Source organism: Hydra vulgaris, chromosome 09 (assembly GCF_038396675.1).
Source record: "Hydra vulgaris chromosome 09, alternate assembly HydraT2T_AEP".
In the NCBI taxonomy this organism is placed as follows: domain Eukaryota; kingdom Metazoa; phylum Cnidaria; class Hydrozoa; order Anthoathecata; family Hydridae; genus Hydra; species Hydra vulgaris.
Genome location: NC_088928.1, coordinates 59,511,503 through 59,533,635, shown reverse-complemented (window position 1 = coordinate 59,533,635; position 22,133 = coordinate 59,511,503). Strand labels below are relative to the sequence as shown.

The 22,133-nt window shown below is 26.9% G+C and overlaps 1 protein-coding gene and 1 long non-coding RNA gene across 2 annotated transcripts in view; both read right to left on the bottom strand.

The window, feature by feature from the left end:
* Window positions 1-487: 487 nt before the first annotated feature.
* On the bottom strand, window positions 488-1,932 carry LOC136084898 (uncharacterized). Its single transcript, XR_010640929.1, has 3 exons — window positions 1,197-1,932; window positions 950-1,083; window positions 488-673 (listed from the first exon to the last, which is right to left on the bottom strand). It is a non-coding gene; the product is annotated as an uncharacterized LOC136084898 (long non-coding RNA).
* A 1,845-nt stretch (window positions 1,933-3,777) lies between these two features.
* LOC101236408 (integrator complex subunit 12) overlaps window positions 3,778-22,133 on the bottom strand; it is a 28,835-nt gene continuing 10,479 nt past the window's right edge. Inside the window, exons 2-6 of the mRNA XM_065806205.1 lie at window positions 17,310-17,430; window positions 16,830-17,007; window positions 13,767-13,926; window positions 10,315-10,434; window positions 3,778-4,592 (exon numbers count right to left, since the gene is read on the bottom strand). Coding sequence (XP_065662277.1) covers window positions 4,575-4,592; window positions 10,315-10,434; window positions 13,767-13,926; window positions 16,830-17,007; window positions 17,310-17,430 — 597 coding nt within the window. The 3' untranslated portion in view covers window positions 3,778-4,574. The remainder of the gene's footprint in view (window positions 4,593-10,314; window positions 10,435-13,766; window positions 13,927-16,829; window positions 17,008-17,309; window positions 17,431-22,133) is intronic.

The window sequence follows — 22,133 nt, the reverse complement described above, 5'->3', positions numbered from 1 at the left end:
TATTTATTTATTCTTTTTTTCTTCTTATGTGTTTTAATTTTATTAAATTTTTTTTTTCCATTAAAAATTAAAGTGTTTTTTTATTTTTATTTCAATAGTGACTAAAAAGGCTCTATGAAAAGGTTGTGATGACAAACGCATCATACTTACCTTCTTTGAGTCCCTGACTGATTATAACAGTATATATATATATATATATATATATATATATATATATATATATATATATATATATATATATATATATATATATATATATATATATATATATATATTATAAATTAATGATATACAGTGGTGGCTCAAAAAGTTAGAGCCACCCAACATTTTTACAAATTTTCAAATTCTGAAGCTGATTTTCCCTATATTTTGTAATGAGTTAAATTTACAACTATTTATTTTGGGAATATAGGATATAAATAATAGTAAATGACAAAAATATAGAAGTGTAACGTATATTTAGAAAAAATAAATAAGCTATACAAAATATTGTACACAAAATCACTAATACTTAGTGTGGCCACCTTTTGCAGCAATTACGGCTTCAACTCTTCTGGTCATACTTTTGATGAGGTTTTGACAATTTTTTTTTATTTCCTCGCTGTGGTGCCAAACATTTATTAATTTTTCAATCAAATCTCTTTTATTTGTTATAAGATTTTTACTTATATCCCTCTTTAACAATTCCCATAAATTTTCTATGGGATTTAGGTCGGGCGAGTTTCCTGGCCAGGGTAATACATGGATTTTTTCAGCCTCTAAAAACTTTGTTACAGTTTTTGCCTTATGGCATGAAGCAGAGTCGTGCTGGAAGGTAAAGTTCCCATTCGGATACCACTCCATCGCTTTAAGAATCATTCCTTCCTTCAAGACTTGGATGTACTGGTCCTGCCGCATTGTATTTTTTACAATGTATAACCTTCCAGTACCCTGGCTACTAATGACTGACCAGACCATAATTTTTAGCGGGTGCTTCACCCTCTCCACAAGACAATCTTCATTGAACATTTCACCTGTCCTTCTTCGGACGAAATTAGTTTTATCCATTAGAATTTCCAATGTGGATTCATCTGAGAAGCAAACCTAAAATTTTCAAAATTGAGTTAATATTTTTGATGAAATACTTATATTCTTTTTTTTTAATATGGTATTCGTTTAAATTTTAATATGTTTAGGAAGAGAAACTGAGTACTTACTCTTTCCCAATCATCAGTGGTAAAATGGCGATGATTTTTAGCCCATTGGAGACGTTTATCCTTCATTGCCTGGGTGAGCCTTGGTTTTTTGGCTGGTCTACAGGCCTTAAACCCCTGCTCCGCCATTCTTCTCCGAAGTGTTGCAAGGGATATTGTTATACCATGATTGTTTATGATTTCCTTAAGCACTTTTTTTGATTTTCTCCTATTTTCTATCACAATATCCCTTATTTTTCTTTCGGTGCGAGGCGTTGTAATTCGATTTCGTCCACAATTTTTTCTTTTATTCAATTTTAGTGATTGATTTTTGTCCAGTTTTCTTTTAATCCTATCGACTGTTGCTCTGGAAACATTCACACACTTGGCAATTTGCCTGTTGGAATGATTTCCACTCGACAAATATCCTTGAATAAGCCCTAGTTTTGTGGGAGAAATATCTTTCTCTTTGCCCATACCTTAAAAACACCAATTATTTTAAAAAATAGCAAAATTTACCTAAATATGATAAAAAAGTTGTAAAATAATGATAACTTACTTGTAAATAGAATATATAATAAGTGTTGAATAGTAAAATAAACAAATTTTGGTGTAAAAATATAAAATCAACAAATAAAAACCGCCAGAAACACAACTATCGCCCAGTACAACACGTGCTAAAATGTGACATCTTCTGCAATAATGCAACTAACTTCACTCTAAACCGCTCAATAGTGTTGTCATTGTAAAAATATGTTCAAAACAATGCGAAATGACAAAAACTGGACATCCGTATGTATTTTAATTAATTTCACAGTCGAAACTCAAATATTGTCTAAATTTCGAGGTGGCTCTAATTTTTTGAGCCACCACTGTATATATATAAATATAAATATATATATATATATATATATATATATATATATATATATATATATATATATATATATATATATATATATATATATATATATATATATATATATATATATATATTATAAATTAAAAAGATTAAAAACGTTTTTTATAAAGGTTTTTTATGTTTACGATATTATTTGTTTTATATGAAAAATTGTAATATTGTTTAATAAGCGAAATAAAAGTTAAATAAATAATAATGAAATGTAAAATAAGCAAAGTATGAAATAATGAGTGAAACTTTGACTATAGCGCGCCAATAAAAACAGCCAATGAAAACAGCTTTTACTATAGTGCACCAATAAAAACAGCTGTAGAATCAGAACCACTATTTATAATTTCATAAAAATTATTATAACTTTGTGCTACCAAAATTAAATTATTAACGTGCAAATAATTACAATTATTAAAACAACTGATTAAAGCTAGTGAAACTGTTTAGGTACATTACACTTGAAATAAGAAGTCAATATTAAAAAATACATCTAAGCAGTGACGGATCCAGGAGAAGGTAGGCGCGAGGGGGGTTGAGGAGAATGGGAAAGGAATCTACCCCCCCTCCCCAGAATCTAAAAGTCCTAAAATATTTTAGAAATGGAGAACATTTTTCTTATTAAGGAGACGTAAATGTGATACAAAATTATTTTAACATCCCCTCTGACCAAAAATTCCTGGATCCGTCATTGTGTCTAAGTATTGAAAAATTTGAATAAATATTTTAGCAAAAAATAAAACTCCCACCTCTTATTATGTAAAACTCCCACCTCCTATTATGTAAAAACTTGTCTATTCAAGATTTTGAACTATTTTATCTTTATCACCGCTACGAATAGTGTCAACGCCTACCGTTTATCACATTTACTATAGTATATTTTAGTCGTTCATTATCGTATATTTTATTCGTTGTCCTATATCTTAATCAATTTAGATACCATAAAATGTCTGAAAAAGAAATAGATTTGATTTTTATTTTAAACAACATAATAGTGTATTACTATTTTAATAAAAAAACAATTAAGCATAAGTAAAAAAAAAAAAGTTTTAAATATGCAAAGGCCGACGGTAACAACGGCGATTTTAATGTTTACTAACATAACGAGACTCGTTACAATTCGAAAGAAATTTTGTCTGATTTATGAAAAATTTTAGACTCTTTGAAAACCCGCATTCTTCATAGGCACTAAGGAGCTTGCTTTTTTCCTTATATTTTTCTAGTGTACAAATGTTTTTACACATCCAGTTTTTTTTCATAATTTTTTCATAATTTTTACACTTATGACAATAATAAATTCGAGAATTCTTATTACAGTACAAATTATAAAATGTCTTCACTTTCATTTTCTTTTTACTTATTCTCACTTTCTATGTTGTAAGTTATGTACGCGCACGTTAAAAATGCATGCTTTCTTGTGACAGGTAATGGACATTTCAATTATGCATTAATATATATGTATACATAATTGAAATGTATATCGCATAAATTAGGAATAAAAAAAAAGTGTGTATGCGCAGCAAAATTGTAAGTACATGTAATGAAACATAAGTCGAAAAGAAATAAACAGTTTACTTTATTTAATTTGTTCAATCTTTTTTAATACAAGCATGTACGCATTTTCCTGCCATAGTTTCTTTTTTCTTTCAAATATTTTTATAAATTTTTATAAATTGTTCAACAAAAAACAACTGATTAATTTAACGGGCAAATCATTTTTACTTTTACAATAGCAATAAAACGTCTATAGAAAAATCCTCGAAATACAAATGACAAAAAGAGAAGAAAGGTACTAAAATCATCAAAAATAATATATTACAAAATAATGAAAGGAAATTACTTTTTAAAAGTCATCAAAACACTGTGGTAAGTTAAAGTAAAGGTATCGGATAAAACTTTCCACCGCACCGTTGAAGATTTTCGAGCCATCGTTGAAACAAAAACTTTTTGATAGCAAATTCGTTCGCATAATAGCGCACATCTTCGTTTCTAAGGTATTCATTAATTGTTAAAGGTAAACGACGAACGCTTTCATCAGAGAAGCTTATTTTACTAAAGGATTGTCCGAAGTTGGGATATTTTGTAAAACCTTTAAGATTATGGAATTTTGCGAATTCTAAACGTTCTTTATTCCATGCCATACTTTTACCAATTACCTCTAACTCATTGTAAAAACCAGTGTTTTTTTTGCTTGTGAGATCAGACTTTTTTGCAGAGTATTCGGGTTTATCGACTCTAGAATCTTCAAATGGCAAAACATGTCCATTTTTTTTCTCATCAGAGTAAGAATATTTATACTTAAAAGGATGCAAGCTTCTTTGGCTAACTAAAGTTCCATGAACATCTTCATCAAAAATCCTTTTTGAACGTTCTTTGTACAGGTTATTGTGTGACTTTGAGAGACAGCAATTTATATCAACATAAGATTGACTTGATTGTGGAATTTGTAAACGAATTAGTTCCATTTTTTATGAATTTTTGATAAGAAAAATTCACTTTAAATTATGATGCTATAAAGAAAAAATTCTTAAAAAAATTAATATATAACAAATATGATTTTTTTAGCACAATTTACATTAAATGTTTTCAATTAAATGTTTTGAAACAACACACTAAAACATACAATGGCGCTGTTATTCGTCCATTGATCACGGCTGCGTTTTTTTTAATATTACTAATGTTTTATTATAAAATTTGAAAATTGGCGTCTTTTAATAAGCACTAACGTTTTCAATAAAAAAATATTAACATCAAAGTCATCACAAATCAGTTTAAAAAAAAAAAAAAAATTCTTTTAAACTTTTTGTAACGATAAATATTTAATAATATATTGGAAACTTTTAATAAATACTGTATTCTCATTGTTTCTTTAATAAACCGGAACGGCCAAAATATATGGCTAAAGATATCTTAAAGAATATTAAGGGTCTATAGTCTATAGCTATAATATCGTTACTATAGGATAAAATATGACATATTAATAATAATATGAAATATTAACGCTTTTAATATTAAGTAATAAAATATACGAATTTATTAACTTGTTAATGTTCGAACCTGATTAAAATAAGTTTACGACGAATACAAATTACAAGTTTATGACGAATACGAATTACGAGTATACGACGAGTACGAGTTACGAGTTTACGATGAGTACGAGTTACGAGTTTACGACGAGTACGAGTTACGAGTTTACGATGAGTACGAGTTACGAGTTTACGACGAGTACGAGTTACGAGTTTACGATGAGTACGAGTTACGAGTTTACGACGAGTACGAGTTACGAGTTTACGATGAGTACGAGTTACGAGTATACGACGAATACGAGTTACGAGTTTACGATGAGTGTTTAATTGTCTAGTTAGAAAGTTAGAAAAATAAGTTTTAAATGAAATAATAAAATAAATTATTGTATGATGAAAATGATTAAATTTTTATTTGAACGATTATGTATTTATAAATTAGTATATATTGTACCATTGATGCTATTAGCTTAATAGAAGTATACCTACTTAAGTATACCTAGCGTTACCAAAAAAATAAAAAACTTTTTGTTAAATCAAACGCTTTGTTATAGATAATTTAAAAAAATCTTTTGCTTGATCAGTTTTACTAATACTGCATTAGTGTGATTTGTAAACTATATTACCATTTTTAAATGTCCCTCTCACTCATTGTTGTAACGATACTGTCATGAACACAAAATTATTTTTTCCGTGGTCGCGATAAGAGCCTGTTAACAGAAGAAGCTCTTTGGACAACCCACCTTCCTTTATGATAAACACATTGAAATTTTAAAATTGAGAGAAGTGGTTTCTCAATAATGGTGCAGATTTTCTACGCAAATGGCTATCAAACCTGTCAGATCTAATGAAACAATAAATTATTGAAAACAACAAGAATTTCTTAAAACGTGAAGTTGCAGACTACCACCTAACCTCTGAGGTGAACTTATGGTAAAAACTGTTGAAAGTAGTTTGGATAGTGAATATACCTACAGAATACAGCATAAGGTTCATGCCTTACATGACATTGGTGTTGTACTTCAAAACAAAGGATTACTAACATAATATTGAATATTTATACTTTTTTAAAAACAACCATCATCTAAACAATTTAGAGTCACTAGAAGAATCAAGATAAAATAAAAATAATTTGTTTACTTTGATTTAAAGCACACAGTTAAGATGGTATGAACATAGGTGAAAAGAGCTATAGAAAACTGGGTTTTACTTTATGAAAAATCTGTGTTAAATATTGCCTTATTATAGTGTTGTAGTTGATTCCATACAAATTAACTAAACAAAATAACAAAAATCATTGCATTTAAAATTATTTAATAGTTTGCAACCTTACCAAATACTGTCACAGGGTGTTAGGAGTATACTTTTAACTGCGTTTTTGCGATATTGGGAATATTTATTGTTATTGTTCTACAAAAAATTGGGAATTTTTATTAAAATTGTCCTATTACCTTAAGAGAGAAAGAAAAAAAAAAAAGTCATTGAATTTTAGGAAATTGAAACTCATATAAAATAATATAAAATAGACATAAAAGAATAAATGAATTTCAAGCTATTAAATGTGATTCTGTTTTGGTATTTATAACTTGTCTGTTTTTTTGAAATTTTTTGAAAAAAGATTCTCACATTCTTAATCTATTTCTTTTTTTTACACTGTTTAATGTAATTTTTGATTGGTTATTTAACACCTGGTAAATCTAGTTTTTTTAATGATTATTTTTACATCTGTCAAATGTAACTTTTTGTCGGTTATTTTTACATCTATTAAATATATTTTTTTATTGGTTATTTTTAGAATGTGATGCGATTTTAATCACATCACATGTAGTAAACGTTTAGTTTATTTCTTTTCTTACTGTTTACTTTATTTTAATATTGAACATGGTTTTTAAATAACATTTTATCTTTGTCTTTCCTCTCAAAATACTGTCATTTATATTACTTTTGCTTTTATTATTATCATTTTTATTAGTATATTGATAATAAGAATAATAATAACAACAACAATGATAATAATACTAATAATAATTATTATTATTGTTATTACACAGACCAACAAAAATTTATTCGAACACTTGTTCTTGTATAATTTTGACATGCTGAATTCCAATCTGATATAAAATTTTATGTCAAGCTTCAGATTTTTCACATTAATTTTTTTTTAAAACTGTTGTTAAATTAAGTTTTAAAAACTTATGTTTTTGCAAGGTCAACAGATTTGAAACAAACGATTTGTTTTTTGCAAGGTCAGCAGATTTGAAACATATTTAACTTATTTGTTTCTTTTGTAAACCTGAATCACCTCGTAAGTCTACCATTATGTATTTGTCCCAACACCCTTGTTAACAATCTTCTATTGTCTTTAAATCAAGGCGAAACACCTTTCATTGCTTTTCATTCACATCACCAAAAGAGAACAGGTTAAAATAACTATTTATAAAATTAAGTTTGACAATCATTTTGCATCCAAGATTAAAAATTTGCTTTCACTTTAGTGACTAAATCTGCTTGATAATTATTTTCAAAGATTTTTAAAATAACCACAAACAACCAAACTGTTTTCTTTTTGCTATCCATTATCTTAATCAATTCTGTATCTATTTAAAAAATTATTCCATTTGCTGCTGTACTTATAGAATGAAAGTTTTTATATACCTTTTTTTTAGATACCTTTTGTATACCACTACATCACTTGTGTGTACCATTACATCACTTGTGAGTACCACTACATTACTTGTGATTTTTTCAGACTCTACAATCAAACATAAATCATCGGCATGTCATAGCCAGGGTTAAAATAAAATACATTTGATCAAATACAAGTACGAATATTTAAAATTTTTTAAAATCGAATTCAATACAAGTAAAAACAGGACAACATAGCCCATTAATACCAAATACAAATACGTATTTGACCCCAATCCTGGCAATGGCTCCTATGATAAAAAGAAAAGTGCCTTTTTTTAGAGGCTTTAAAAAACAACTTTAAAACAAGGCACTCTATGACAAATTTGGGACACAGTATGTTGATCCCACTTATTCTTTTGATCACCAAGTTAAATATTTAAATATGATTAATATGCTAGTTTTTAAATATGAGTAATGGATAACAGTAAACAACTGCTTGAATGACAGAAATTACTAATTTGATCTCTTAAAACAAATTCTTGCCAGTAAAAGTTGACTGTTTAAAGTTTGTTTTTTTAGTTTTGAAAAAAAAAAATATATTTTTTTTTGAAAATATGTATTAACTGAAATTTTAAAAAATCATTCAAATATTGAAAAAAGTATTTATATAACTTTATTGTTTACACGATGCTACTGTAACTAGCATTTTACATGATATAAAACATACCTTTAACTTTTTTTTCTTTATTTATTTAGTTTCAATTTTACTTCACTCGCAGTGAAATAAAATTTTGGTGAAACACAAGATAACACAGTGAAATAGATTGGTGTTTTTTTATATTTGATTTGTTCTTATTTGACTATTATACTTATTCCACTTATACACTGTTTTCCATTTTTTGTATTTAACTTAGACATTTTTCAACTCTAGTTTATTTTTTTATTAAGTCATTTTTCCTTCAATTTTTCATTTATAATCTTTAAAATTTTTACATTTCTGAAGTAAAAAAACATTGAAAATTATCAATTTTCAGTCAATTTTTTATTTGCTATTTTATTATTGCATTATTCAATCAATTTTTTATTTGCTATCTTATTATTGTAAAGAAAAAGCATTCCATAGACTTGAACTTATAAAAATTTCAAAACTTCAACGTTAGAGTGAACTTAATTATATAAAAATATTTTCTTGAGTTGTTTACAAAAAAAATAATCACTCAAAATTAGCAATTAAATTTTTAATTTTCAACATTTATTGCATTTAGTTTATTGAACTGAAAGTGTGAACTCAAAACTTTTTTTCTTCTTCAATCACTTCTTATAACAATGTCAAATTTTGGTTTATGTCTATCAATCTATTAAAAGCTTCAAATCAGTCAGTGACCACCATGTCAGTGACCACCATGTCAATGACCACCATGTCAGTGACCACCATGTCAGTGACCACAAAAATTGTTATCTTTCATAACCCTTAAAATCTAGAATTTAGTATTAAATACTTCATTTAATAACCGAAATTATAACTGCATTAATAAACATACTTGTAATTAAAAGGTTTGTAAATAATTATAGAATATTAAAAAGCTATTACCAATGGTTTGTCATTAAAATTAATAAACAACAAAAGCCGCTCTCAATGGCTTGCTGTAGCAAAAGAGTTAAATTGAACTTTACAAAGTTACTTTTCAGTTAACTATTATCAAGGTAAAAATAAATAATCAGAAAAAAAAGGTTTTTTAATTGACTATTTAAAAAAATCAACTGAATGCCAAGTCTATTTGATTGGCTGCTAGTTTTTTTGTTTGTTGGACATTGTTATGATAAAACTTTTATTTTATTACTATTTGATAAAATTCTGTTTGAGTCATTAACTATATATCAATTACTATTTATCATAAATATTATCTTTTAATTATTAATTATATTTTTATTGTTACTATTATTATTACTTGTAATATTAATGTCACTTCTTTAATAAAGCTACTTGAGTGACACCATCTTTAACATACATTTCCTAATTACTTAAATTATTAATATGATCATTAACTTTTGTATTAACATATATTTCATTATATACTGGTTTTTAATGTAAAGAAAAATAAATATTTTGGTGTTGCCGTTCATAAACTATTATGCATAAAAATTATAAACAACACATGCACGAATTTGCAAACATTGCTTTTTTGGTTTTCTATTATTTTATTATAGAAAATAATCACAATTAAAAAGATTTAATATCAGCACAATAAAGTTACACAGAATAGTATTTTCTACTTTTTCAACTTTCATAGAAGAATGTTTTATTGCTTACTCCTTAATATATAGATAAGAATATGAAAAACAAATTTATAGATTTTTTGTTTAACTTTTTGCCACATAAATGTTTGTTAACTTTAGAAAAGTTATCTTTACTAAAGTTATAATTATTTAAAAAATAAATTATATGCTATGAAATTTAGATCAGTACAAAATATAGTGGTTTAGCATACTTATATTTTAACATATTTGTACACTTTCAATTAATAGCATAAATAAACTTATTTACATAAATAAAAACATAAAACAAAACAACTTTTAATACCCTTGATTCAGTTGAGCTAACTGGTCTTCGAAATGGCTGACTTTGATTTGTAGATTTAGAACTTTTCATATTCAAAACTTGATTATCAGCTGAAGATTTACCAACAAATTGATGAGCAACCTATAATTAATAGTTTTCTTTTACTGAAAGTATTAACTGACAACTTAAAAACTATTAAAAATGAACTTAAAATTTTTTTATTGTTTACATAGATTGACTAAAAAATAGGTAGAACATGTGAGAAGTGCTACATCAACTGATAAGTAGGTAAACATGCAAAGAGTGCTGCTACATCGACTGACAAATAGGTAAACACTCAAGGAGTGCTGCTACATTGATCGAGGGTTTGGTTTGGGCAGGCAGTCCATCAAATAAAAAAATAATTTTCTTAATTTTTAAAATTTTTTCCGGTCTTTAATAAAATGAATAAAAACAACAACATAAAGTTGACATTTTATGGGAAAAATTAAAGACAACCAAGCAAGAGTATGTGTGTATATATATATATTTTTTAATTTCGGTAAAAAACAACATCTATTGGTCATTTTATCCAACATATATTTTATCTGGATTTATTTTCTAATCATTTTAGTTGTTCAAAAATTACTAACAAATTCAGTATTGTATATAAACTTTATTTTTTGAACTTTTTATTTTTTATACAAAATAAAATTGAAGTTGAACACATGGCTACCGTCAATAAAATACGTCATTTTTTTGAGTTAAATTATTTTTTAAAAGACGCCAAAGCATTACGTTTTTTCGAATTATGTAGACCGGTTTTTATCATTCATATTAAAACGTTGCAATTAGTTATTAATTTAAATTTAACATTTTAAAAATTTTAACGTAAGAGTTATTTTAAAAATTTAAATTTATAAAAACCAGTACTTTTTTTACACAACTAAATTTGAGTTGTTATGTAACATTTGTTTTCGCGCTAAAATTTTTCCCTATTTAAAGCGTTTATAAAATTAATCCTTGAAAAAGTTTGAAAAGATTTATAAAAAAATACATATTTTTACAAATGTAATAATGTATAATATACTTAGATAATTTCAATAAAATGGGTTTATTGTAAACATTATGATTAATTTTTTACTTCATTTAATAAAGTAATATGTAAACCTAATAATTTATGTATTTAATAAATTTACATAGTAGTTAATGTATTTAATAATCTTGTACTTTATTATACATTTTTATTACATATTTAATTATGTATTTAATAACAATATAGTAATTTTTAAAAAACGTAATATAAATATATTTTCCTTTTTTTGAATTTTAGTTTTTTAAGCTTAGATTTTTTTCTTTTTCTCTGTTATTTTCTTTTCATTATATAATTTATCTTACAAATTTTCTTTTTATTTTCAGCCCATTTTGAAACGCCTAGAGTTGTCAAAATAAACTGCGTGGTCAAGTTGTAAAAACAAAATATCTTAAGCATGTTCAGGAATGGCATTTGATCGCACTTCTTTAAAGTTTATCGGGCATGTCTGGCAAACTTGATTCTTTAACAGACAAATCTTCCGGCAGAAAAAAGTTCATTATTTCAAGTCCTGTATATATAAGGTTGATGCAAATTAAGAGAAAAATTTTTTTTTTTCTTCAAATGTTTTGGACCCCCTTACTTGTTTTAATTTGTTTGTGAAATTGTAATAAAAAATTGTAGAATTTCAAAAATTTGATTAAAATCATATTTTGGAAATTCACTGATTTCCTTGACACCCGGGAGGTGCTGCAGTGTCATTTTTTCACTTTTTTATAGTGGAAGTTACCTAGTAGCATTATAAAAACCATTTTCTTGTTTTCTATTTACTGAAAAACAAAGTACAAAACAATGGAAATTTTCAAAAGATATCTTTTAATATAATGCATTATAAAACTTACACTTTGAGTCTTATCTTCGTGCCAAAGATAAAATATTTGTCTTAGATTTATTTTGAAGCTTCCTCCAATAATTCGATACAACTTGTAATAGATATTGCTTCTGTTGTTTATTATTGGTGATTAATTTGTTGTTATCTTCAATCAACTTAACTCCTCTTTCAGGAATATCATTAACAACTTTCAGATGTTTCACTGCATTATATGTTTTCAAATAACTCTCATCATAAGGCCAATCTTCTACTGGTTTGCTTAAGAATCCTGAAGACATCCAAGTATATATTCATCAGTACAAATGGTATTCTGTAGATGCAGGTGAATTACGGCAGGAGCTGCTACTGCTTGCAAGAATTACTGTTTCATCTAATGAATAGGATTCATGTGATCTTTTCATATGCATTTTTTGCTGTTTCTTTGCCATTTCGATTTGACTTTTTTCTTCATTCTCATTAACTCCCATCATTTTTCCTTTTGACTTTCCCTTTGTAACTTTAAAAAACCTCTACCTTTCTCAATTAACTCATTTGCATTTGCATGCGCCATATCAAAGAGCATATCCAGTTTTTTCTTTCCATGTATTCTCTTTCTTTAAGGAGTTTGATTTTTTTCTTTTGCTTTTCTTTAACAATTTCCATTCAATATACAGTTTATTTAATTTCTTTACAACATCGCATTTCAGGGAGGTCGGTATTCCTGCTCTCTTACACACCACTAATACATCATTAACAGTAGAAGTTAATGCTTCTCTGTCAGCATCTTTGCAGACATTTCTATAATGCATCAATAAAGAGAGTTCTCTTTTTAATGGTAGACAAGTTGGATTCAATTTATCTATTTGTTATTATCAGCCAAATATTTGTCAAACTTCTTGTTTCTATTTTCAATCAAAATTATTGATTAAAAATAGAAACAAGAAGTTTGACAAATTTTTGATTAAAATAATCTATGCAGAAAAATTCAAACTCATAAAATATGATTTTACTCAAACTTTTAAAATGCTACTTATTTTTAATGTAAGGGGTTGACCCTAATTGGATCTTGTCATCCCTATGGCTCAAACTAAGCAATATAAAACAAACAACAAGGGTTAGTCTACAAACCTGTTGGCCTAATAGTAATTGTGTAAAAATAAACTCATAAAACATGATTTTACTCAAACTTTTAAAATATATAAATTTTAAATTGGCTGGCACACCCCCTAAGTATTATTATTTTGACCAAAAATTTTGTACAGAGTGTTTTTATAACCAATTAAAACAAATGAGGGGGTCTCTTAAAAAATCTGAGATGGTCATGTTTTTATATATATATATATATATATATATATATATATATATATATATATATATATATATATATATATATATATATATATATATATATATATGTATATATATATATATATATATATATATATATATATATATATATATATATATATATATATATATATATATATACATATATACACACACACACAAAATCTTTTTCAACTGCATTAGCCCAAGGTTATGGAAAGGTAACAACAAAAATATAAATTAAATATTTAAAATGAATCTAACCATTTCTTTTTTAATTTGTTTAGTGCACTTTGAACAATACCAGATTAAACGAGGGTCATTCATATCTTTTGTACAAACAACAGGTTCATGACATTTTTGATGATAATGTAAGTGACACTCAGAGCATTGAACAATACAATTATCTTCTTCATACTGCCTACTAAGAATGAATACTGTTTATCTTTTTTAACCATAAAATAATAAAAGTGTTTTAAAATTTATTACAAAAAAAATAATTTACTTTTACTTAAAATTTACAGTTTTTTGATTAAAACTACTTTAATTAAAATATTTTATATAATAAAGTTAATTATTATAACTTATTATAATTAAAAATTGTCAGATCAGGCCACCTGCTACTAGTAACATGTATTCCAATACAATCTACTTCATACAGGGCAGTGGTTTGTGAATTTTAACTCAAAACTTTGTTAACAATTATTGCAATATTGTTTATATTTTTATATTAAAGAAAAGCAACACTCTTACTGAGTCCTTTACTTTATGCATTCTCGGATTATTATTCACTACTGCCTCTTGTGAAAACCATATATGCAACCCATTACAAAGGAATGCAAATGTTTTCTTTATGTTTTCCCAGCTCATACAATTTACAGTTTTGCAAGTCTTCTGTCAACTTTCTTTGGTAAATTTCAACAAGCAGTTGCTTGCAGCCTTGTTGGAAGTAATTAGCTTATATATATATATATTTATATATATATATATATATATATATATATATATATATATATATATATATATATATATATATATATATATATGTATAAATATATATATATATATATATATATATATATATATATATATATATATATATATATATATATATATGTATAAATATATATATATATATATATATATATATATATATATATATATATATATATATATGTATAAATATATATATATATATATGTATAAATAAATATATATATATATATATATTTATATATATATTCATATATATATTTATATAATTATATATATATATATATATATATATATAAATATATATATAACCCCTAACTGGTTGTCAGAAAGTTTTTCTGTATTTGTTGACAAAAAGTAAAAATAAAAATGCAAGACCGGAATTTTTTTTTATTACTTACTAGACTGCCTGCCCCAACCAAACCCTCAGTCGATGTAGCAGCACTCCGTTGCAAGTCAGACTATGTGTCAGTCGATGTAGCAGCTCTCTGTTGCGAGTCAAGCTATAAGATAGTCGATGTAGCAACGCTCCGTGCATGATTTACAGTAAAAAATAAATAAAAATAAAAACATTTTATTAAAAAAATAAAAATAAAAACATTTTATTAAAAAAAACAAAAAAAAAAACGTTGTTTATATTATTAAAAACATTCAGAATATTTTTAAAAACATTCTGGTCAATTAAATTTGGGTTTTTGTGCTTTTTTTAAAAAACGATTAATTTGTAATTAAATTAATGGTTTTAACTTTTTGACAACACGCAAATGTTGGACAGAAGTCAAAAGTAATTAAAAGTGACATATTTGTTGGCATAATATGTCCCTTTAATTACTTTTGCAAAGTTTAAAACTAAATTATAGGTGTTATTTTAAATTTGAGAACTTTTTTTTTACTTTTTAAACTGTACTTTAATTCTTTAATTATAAAACAAACACATTTATGTATTAAATAAACAGGTAATAACATAACTACTATACACATAGATCATCCAGGTTATATTTTAAAAATCGTTTACGTAAATTATCCAGAAAAAATCCGGAATATATTTTCCCTTGTTTTCCTCCTAATTTTGCTTTTATTTGAGTTGTTTCTAATTTTTTGTTTCAAACTTTTTTTTTGTTTTTCTATGAGTGATGAGTGAAAAAGCCTAAAAAACAAATATACTGCAAATATTTATACCTAAACTCGTATGCATAGAAAATGTTTTGGATATCCAGAAAAATTAAAAGTTGATAAAAATATCCGGAAAAGAATAATCCCTGTATATAATTACAATTAAAATTTTTCTAATGCCACAGAAATCCTTAGTTACCCAACCCTCGGAATTAGGAAAAATGAGGTCGACAATAAATTGCCAACCTCAAACTGTTAGAGGTTGGCATAAGGTTGACAAAAAGAATTTGCTACAAAGGGTTTACCATAAAACATAAAAACAAGGTCGGCAATTTTTTGCTGACCTCAAACACTTTGAGGTCGGCAGTTAGGTCAGCATTGCCAAATGCCGACCCTAATTCTAAGGGTTGATTACCTAATTAAATAAATTATCATAAAAATCTTGAAAAAACAAAACAAATGTAAACCCAATATTTACGGTCAACCAATAAGGAAAATAATATCCAATTGTTTAGATGCTTATTGTTAAACTCTTTCACTTTATGAAAGACATTTGTTTTGATTTAAACAGAAAAGTCAAACTAGAGCAAAAAACTGATTTAAAAGAATTAGATCAAGTTAGCTAATTTAAAAATGGCAAACCAATTGAAAATGATACAAAGATTTTTTAAAAACATGAAATTAATTTTAATAAAAAAAAATCAGGGGTAAGTAATCTGTTAGACCAGTGGCTAAACAACCAAAAATAATTGACAGCTGGTTTTAACAAAAACAAAACTTCATTTTAAACACAATCTACATTAAGAACTGCTTCATGTTTGCAATTGCAATAAATTCTGCAGGCCTTAAAGCATTATACTTTATCTATTTATGTAGAAAAATTGTTCATTGCATAATTGAATTGTTTATTGTTTATTGCAAAAACTGGGTATTTGCAATAAACAATAATATATGTATATTTAAATCTTAAAGAGAGAGTGGACTCAATAGAAGAATCAGCCCAAATACAACAACAATGTGCCAAACAACAATCAGCCCTCAGAATTAGGAAAAATGAGGTTGGTCATCATTTTCTCACAATTAGTACATGTTATCAGTAGATTTTAATGTAACACTTTAATTTTTATAACCTAAAGTTAAAGATTCTTTTATAAAATAATAAAAATGTAGACTTATTTTAAATGAAAAAAATAACAACAAACAAACATTTAAAACACTTACTCAGAACAAACATTACACATACGCTCACTGTAGTCTACCAACTCATCTAAAGATAGGTCGTCATTAAAAATAAAATCTGAAGACCGAGAAGCTTCTGTGGAAGCCATCTTTTTTTTTTTTAATATAGGCTCAAAAGAACTTGCTGAAGAAACCTCTTCAATAACTGACTCTTCGAATTCTAAAGAAAAAATGATCTCTATTAAAAAATTTTTATGTAAATGTTTTTTCATAAATTTGAATATAAAAATAGTGAATAAAACTAAAAAAAAACTTAAGTAGTACATAAAACTGAAAAACACAATGACTTCATGGTTTAACATGCTTATAGGAATGCTCAGCAATCTGTAATGTCAACTTTAAACTCAAAAGCAACATAAAGTTCGAAAGAAATTGAACAAAAACATAAAAAGACTCGATTAACTAATTTTTATAATTAAAACAAGTAAATAAATATTTATTAAAAAAAAGTCTTAAACACACTTGTAAACAATTCTTTTTTTTCATCATTGAAGTTAGAAGCAACTTCTTCAACAGTATTTATAAGATCTTTTTTATCCTCAATTTCTGCGGTTGGCTCAATTTTTATCTCTTCTAGTATTTCCTAAGAAAAAAAAAAAAAAAAAAAAACTTTAATTTTGTTAACTAAGAATTTCTTATTTATCAAACTCCAAATGGGTCAAATCATTATATTTCAACCAATTTAAAGAAAACTTTGTGGATCATTATCTCTGATTTTTCTGATTTTTACATATTGTTATGTGCATTATGTAGATAGGTTAAATTTAAAATTTCAGACTTCCAAATACAACAGTTCAGAAATTATAGCCTTAGAAACATGACACAGTGGCCCCCCTTGATTTACAAATGGTCAAAACAGACTACTTTAGAGCTGTATAACTTTTTTCTCACTTTCAACAAGTGTCTCATTTTCTCTAGAACTATTTTCTGGATAGTTCTCTCTTTAAAAAAAGTGGTTTTAATTAACTTGTGTTAAATTAGAAAAAAATTATGACCTCCTCAACTTTGGAAAAAACCCTAAAATTGCTAAAATATGCCAAAATGAAACTAGCTGTAGCATTATTCTATTCATCCACAAGTCTTTACAGATAAGTTTTCTGATTAGCTACTACTGTCTGCAATAAATGGGCAAAATATAGACAGCTTGTTACAGTTTAGAACTTAAATATATCTAAAAGCAAAATGCCCACTTGCCTAAAAAGTCCAATTTCCAGCTATTTTGAGATGCTTGTAAATTTTTCTAACACATTGTTTTGATCTAAGATTAACAGCATATAAGATCATTAGACCCAACTATCTGAAAATGCAAACATTATAAACTTGTCAAATCCCCACCAAAAATGCCAGCATTTTTAAATAACCCTATTTTTCAATCATCAACGGTTGAATGTGTTATTAGAAACCAGTGCCCCTCTAATCTGGTTGATTGTCCTCTTCTTGATCTGGTCTTTATAGTAGATAGGGGCACAAATAAAAGGGGCAGTAACTTTTTAGAGACCTTCATTATGGTTCAAATAAAGGTCTCTAAATTAATTTAGATATTTAGATAATTAACATCTAAATATCTAAATTAGATTCAAAATGAAACCATTATTTCTTTAAATTCTATTTTATTATAGGTAATCAGTGGTCTGGACCCCTACTCACTAAGGTGAGGGGGAGGGGGTTTAGGTTTGCACCAATCAAAGGGGAAGGGGGGCAACCAACTTTTAGTAATATAATTCACTTTTGTTAATTCCCTTTTAAGACCATTGTATTGTTGCTGGAAAATCTGGCACACATTTTTGATAGTCACTATCAAAATTTGAATCTTATGGTAAAAGCATGAAAAAATGCAATAAAGATCTAGTGGCCTTAACTATATATTCCTTAGAAAATGAATCATGTATGTTTCATGCTAGAAAATGAATCCTTGTATCTTTGTAAGTTGGTTACCCCCCTTCCCCTTTGACTGGTGCAACCCTAAACCCCCTCCCCTTAGTGAGTAGGGGGGAGGGTCTAGACCAAATTTAACCTATCTACATAATACACGTAACAATATCTAAAAATCAGGAAAATCAGAGATGATGATCCACAGGCGATTAGTTGAAATATAATGATTTGACCCAAATATAATAAATACTTTTTTTTGACCTAATAAAACTATTAAATTATAGTATATTAAATTGTGCTAGAATACAAACATTTATGATTTGCAAAAAGGTTTCATATATTATTGTTGAACCATAGACTCTGCAGTTAGAGAGCTTAAGTAGTGTTTAGTTACTAAATTAATCAAAACTTCTGTTTATTTAATCAAAATTTCAGTAAGGCCATGCCAGTAAAACTATAAATAAAAAAAAATTCTAAAAAGAAAAATCTTTATTTCCACTTATCTGATAGAAGTCAGCATTTTAAATAGTAAGAGCAAGTTATTATTTTGTAGTCATACCAAGTAATCAGCAATGATTAAATAAAAAATGGCTTCTCTTTATATTATTTCATAATTAACATTTTAATCCATTAAATCTACTAATTAATCATATTGAACCTAATATATATAAAGATATTTCAGAGTGTGATGAATTTGAGCAAGCAACAAGTATGCTTGACTTTATTAATACAAAACCAAAGAATGAAGTATTTGCTAGACATATTTTATCTACAGGTAAGCAAAAAACTGGTGAATCAATTGACCTATTCCTAAATGAGCTAAAGAACTTACTAAAGACTGTAAATTTAGTGCTGTTAGCACAGAGCAGTACAAATCATAAATGATTTATGATTCTTTTATAAATGGCTTGCTTTCCAACATTATACACCAATATTTATTAGAGAACAACTCATTAGACCTTGGATCTTTGCCTTTGACCAAGCAAGATGTGGTCTAACAAATTCACTAACACTGTATCTCTTCAGGAAATAAACTCATCTCTTCAAAAACCATCTACAAGTGATGTCATTATTCATACCAGTAATCATGTAGCTGCTGCAGTAAAATCAAAACAATTGTGGAATTGTGGAAACATACGACATTCACGTACTAAATGTCCTGCTCATCAAGCTACCTGTCATAAATGTAAAAAGATAAGTCATTTTAAAACACTTTGTCGATCTTCTAATTTCCCAACAGCCATCCCTAAAATTTAAATAAATACTTCAGTTCCACCATCTCATTATTATAATTAAATATAGTGGAAAACAACCACTTATAACTTTTGCAGCTCTTACAACAATGAGAACTGAACCTCCAGTTTTGTTTGCTAATCTCACCAAAGATTGCCAACCTATTGCCACTAAATCTCAACATTATTCTCAAAGAGATAGAGAATTTATTAAATCTGAAACCTATCGTTTGGTTGAAGCAGGAATAGATCCAAGTAATTCACCTTGGCGTGCTCAAGTTTTATTAGTAGATAAAAAGACTAAATGTTGTATGGTATTCAATTATTCTGAAACTATTAATAGTTATATCCAGTTAGATGCATTTCCTTTACCTAAGACTGAAGTGATCATGAGCATGATTTCTAAATACAAAATTGATAGTACTCTAGACCTTTGTTCTGCTTACTATTAAATACTTTTATAAAAAAGCTATTGGCCATATACTGCTTTTTAAGCTGACAATAAACTGTGTCAATACACTAAAATACCTTTTGGAATTACCAATGGATCAGTATGTTTTCAATGCAAAATAGACAATTTTGTGAAGGCCTATGAACCAACATTACTATATGTGTTAATAGTCAGAAAGAGCATGTTAAGAATGTATTTTTAACAGACACAGATTTTTTGGGTTACGGTATATGATATGGTTCTTTAAAACCTGATCCTCAGCAACTTGTCCCTCTTATAAAGTTACCTCCACCTAATAATGCCAAGTCTCTGCAATGGACTATTGAAATGTTCTCATACGATGCAAAATGAATAAAAAAATTTTCAGATAATAATCCACCTTTGAATTCTTGCCCAATTCCCACTGAATCAACAACAAATATTAGCATTTAAAAACTTAAAAAATGAGCTTATTCAATTGTCTATGCAACCAATATTTGAAGTCATAAATTGATCGCAACATTTTCTTCTGGGTTGACATTTCATTCTTATTACAGACCTGCGCTCTGTAGCATTTATGTATGATTATAAATCAAATAGTAAAATAAAGAATGATAAGATAATGCATTAGAGAATAGCCTTGTTTCTATATTCATATGATATTCATTATCATCCAAGGAAATGTAGAAGTTGTCCAGATACATGTACTCGAGTTTGGTGGGCAGCAATAAGTTCACTATATAAGAGCCACTTTATGATTTACAAGCTGTACTTTGCCATCCTGGAATTACTTGACTCATCATTTTATCATTTTATTTTTTTAAGAAACTTATCTTCTTCTGTGAAAGATGTAAGACTAATATGCAAAGACTGTAGAACATGTAATGAAATAAAACCAAAGTACTGTCATCCAAATGCTACACACCTAATCAAAGCAACTCTGCTTTTAAAACATACACTGAGTCAAAAAAGTTTTCATCCACCTGTCCTGTTCATTTTTCAGACGCAATAACTTTTTATTGAACAAAGATATAAGCAAAATTTCAAATAAATGATATCAGTTAACCATTCAAGAAATATTGTAAAAAAAGATTTTACAAAATAAAGAATAGAAAATTAAATATCGCATTTTAAACTACACAATGCCTGTTTTTTGCGCCAAAAAAGTTTTCATCCACTTTACAAAAATCAAACAAAATTGTTATGCAAACTCAATTTGCAAAATTGTTATGCAAATGTTTGCAATTTGCAAAATTGTTATGCAAACTCAATTTGCAAGTGTTTTAATATCTTGTGTTTCCACCATGAGCTTTTATTACCTCATGCAGTCTGTTTTTCATAGTATCAACTAATTTTTGGGTAATTTCTTGAGTGATTGAGCCCCACTCTTTCATAATTACTGATTGTAGTTGTTGCCGATTCCTCACATCATGGTTTCTAATTCTTCTACCCAATTCATCCCACAGATGTTCGATAGGATTTAAATCTGGAGATTGTAGGAGTGTATGAAGTTGCTTAGCTATTTTAAATATAAGCTATTCCTTGACACGTTTGGCTGTTTGTTTTGGATCATTATCTTGCTGGAAAATAAATGACTTAGTAAGTCCCAATTTGTGGGCACTTTCTTCCAGATTATTTTTTAGAATGTTTAAATACACATTTTGATCCATATTTCCATCAATGAAAACCAAGTTTCCTACACCTGAAGCACTCATACACCCCCACACTAAAACACTTCCTCCACCATGCTTC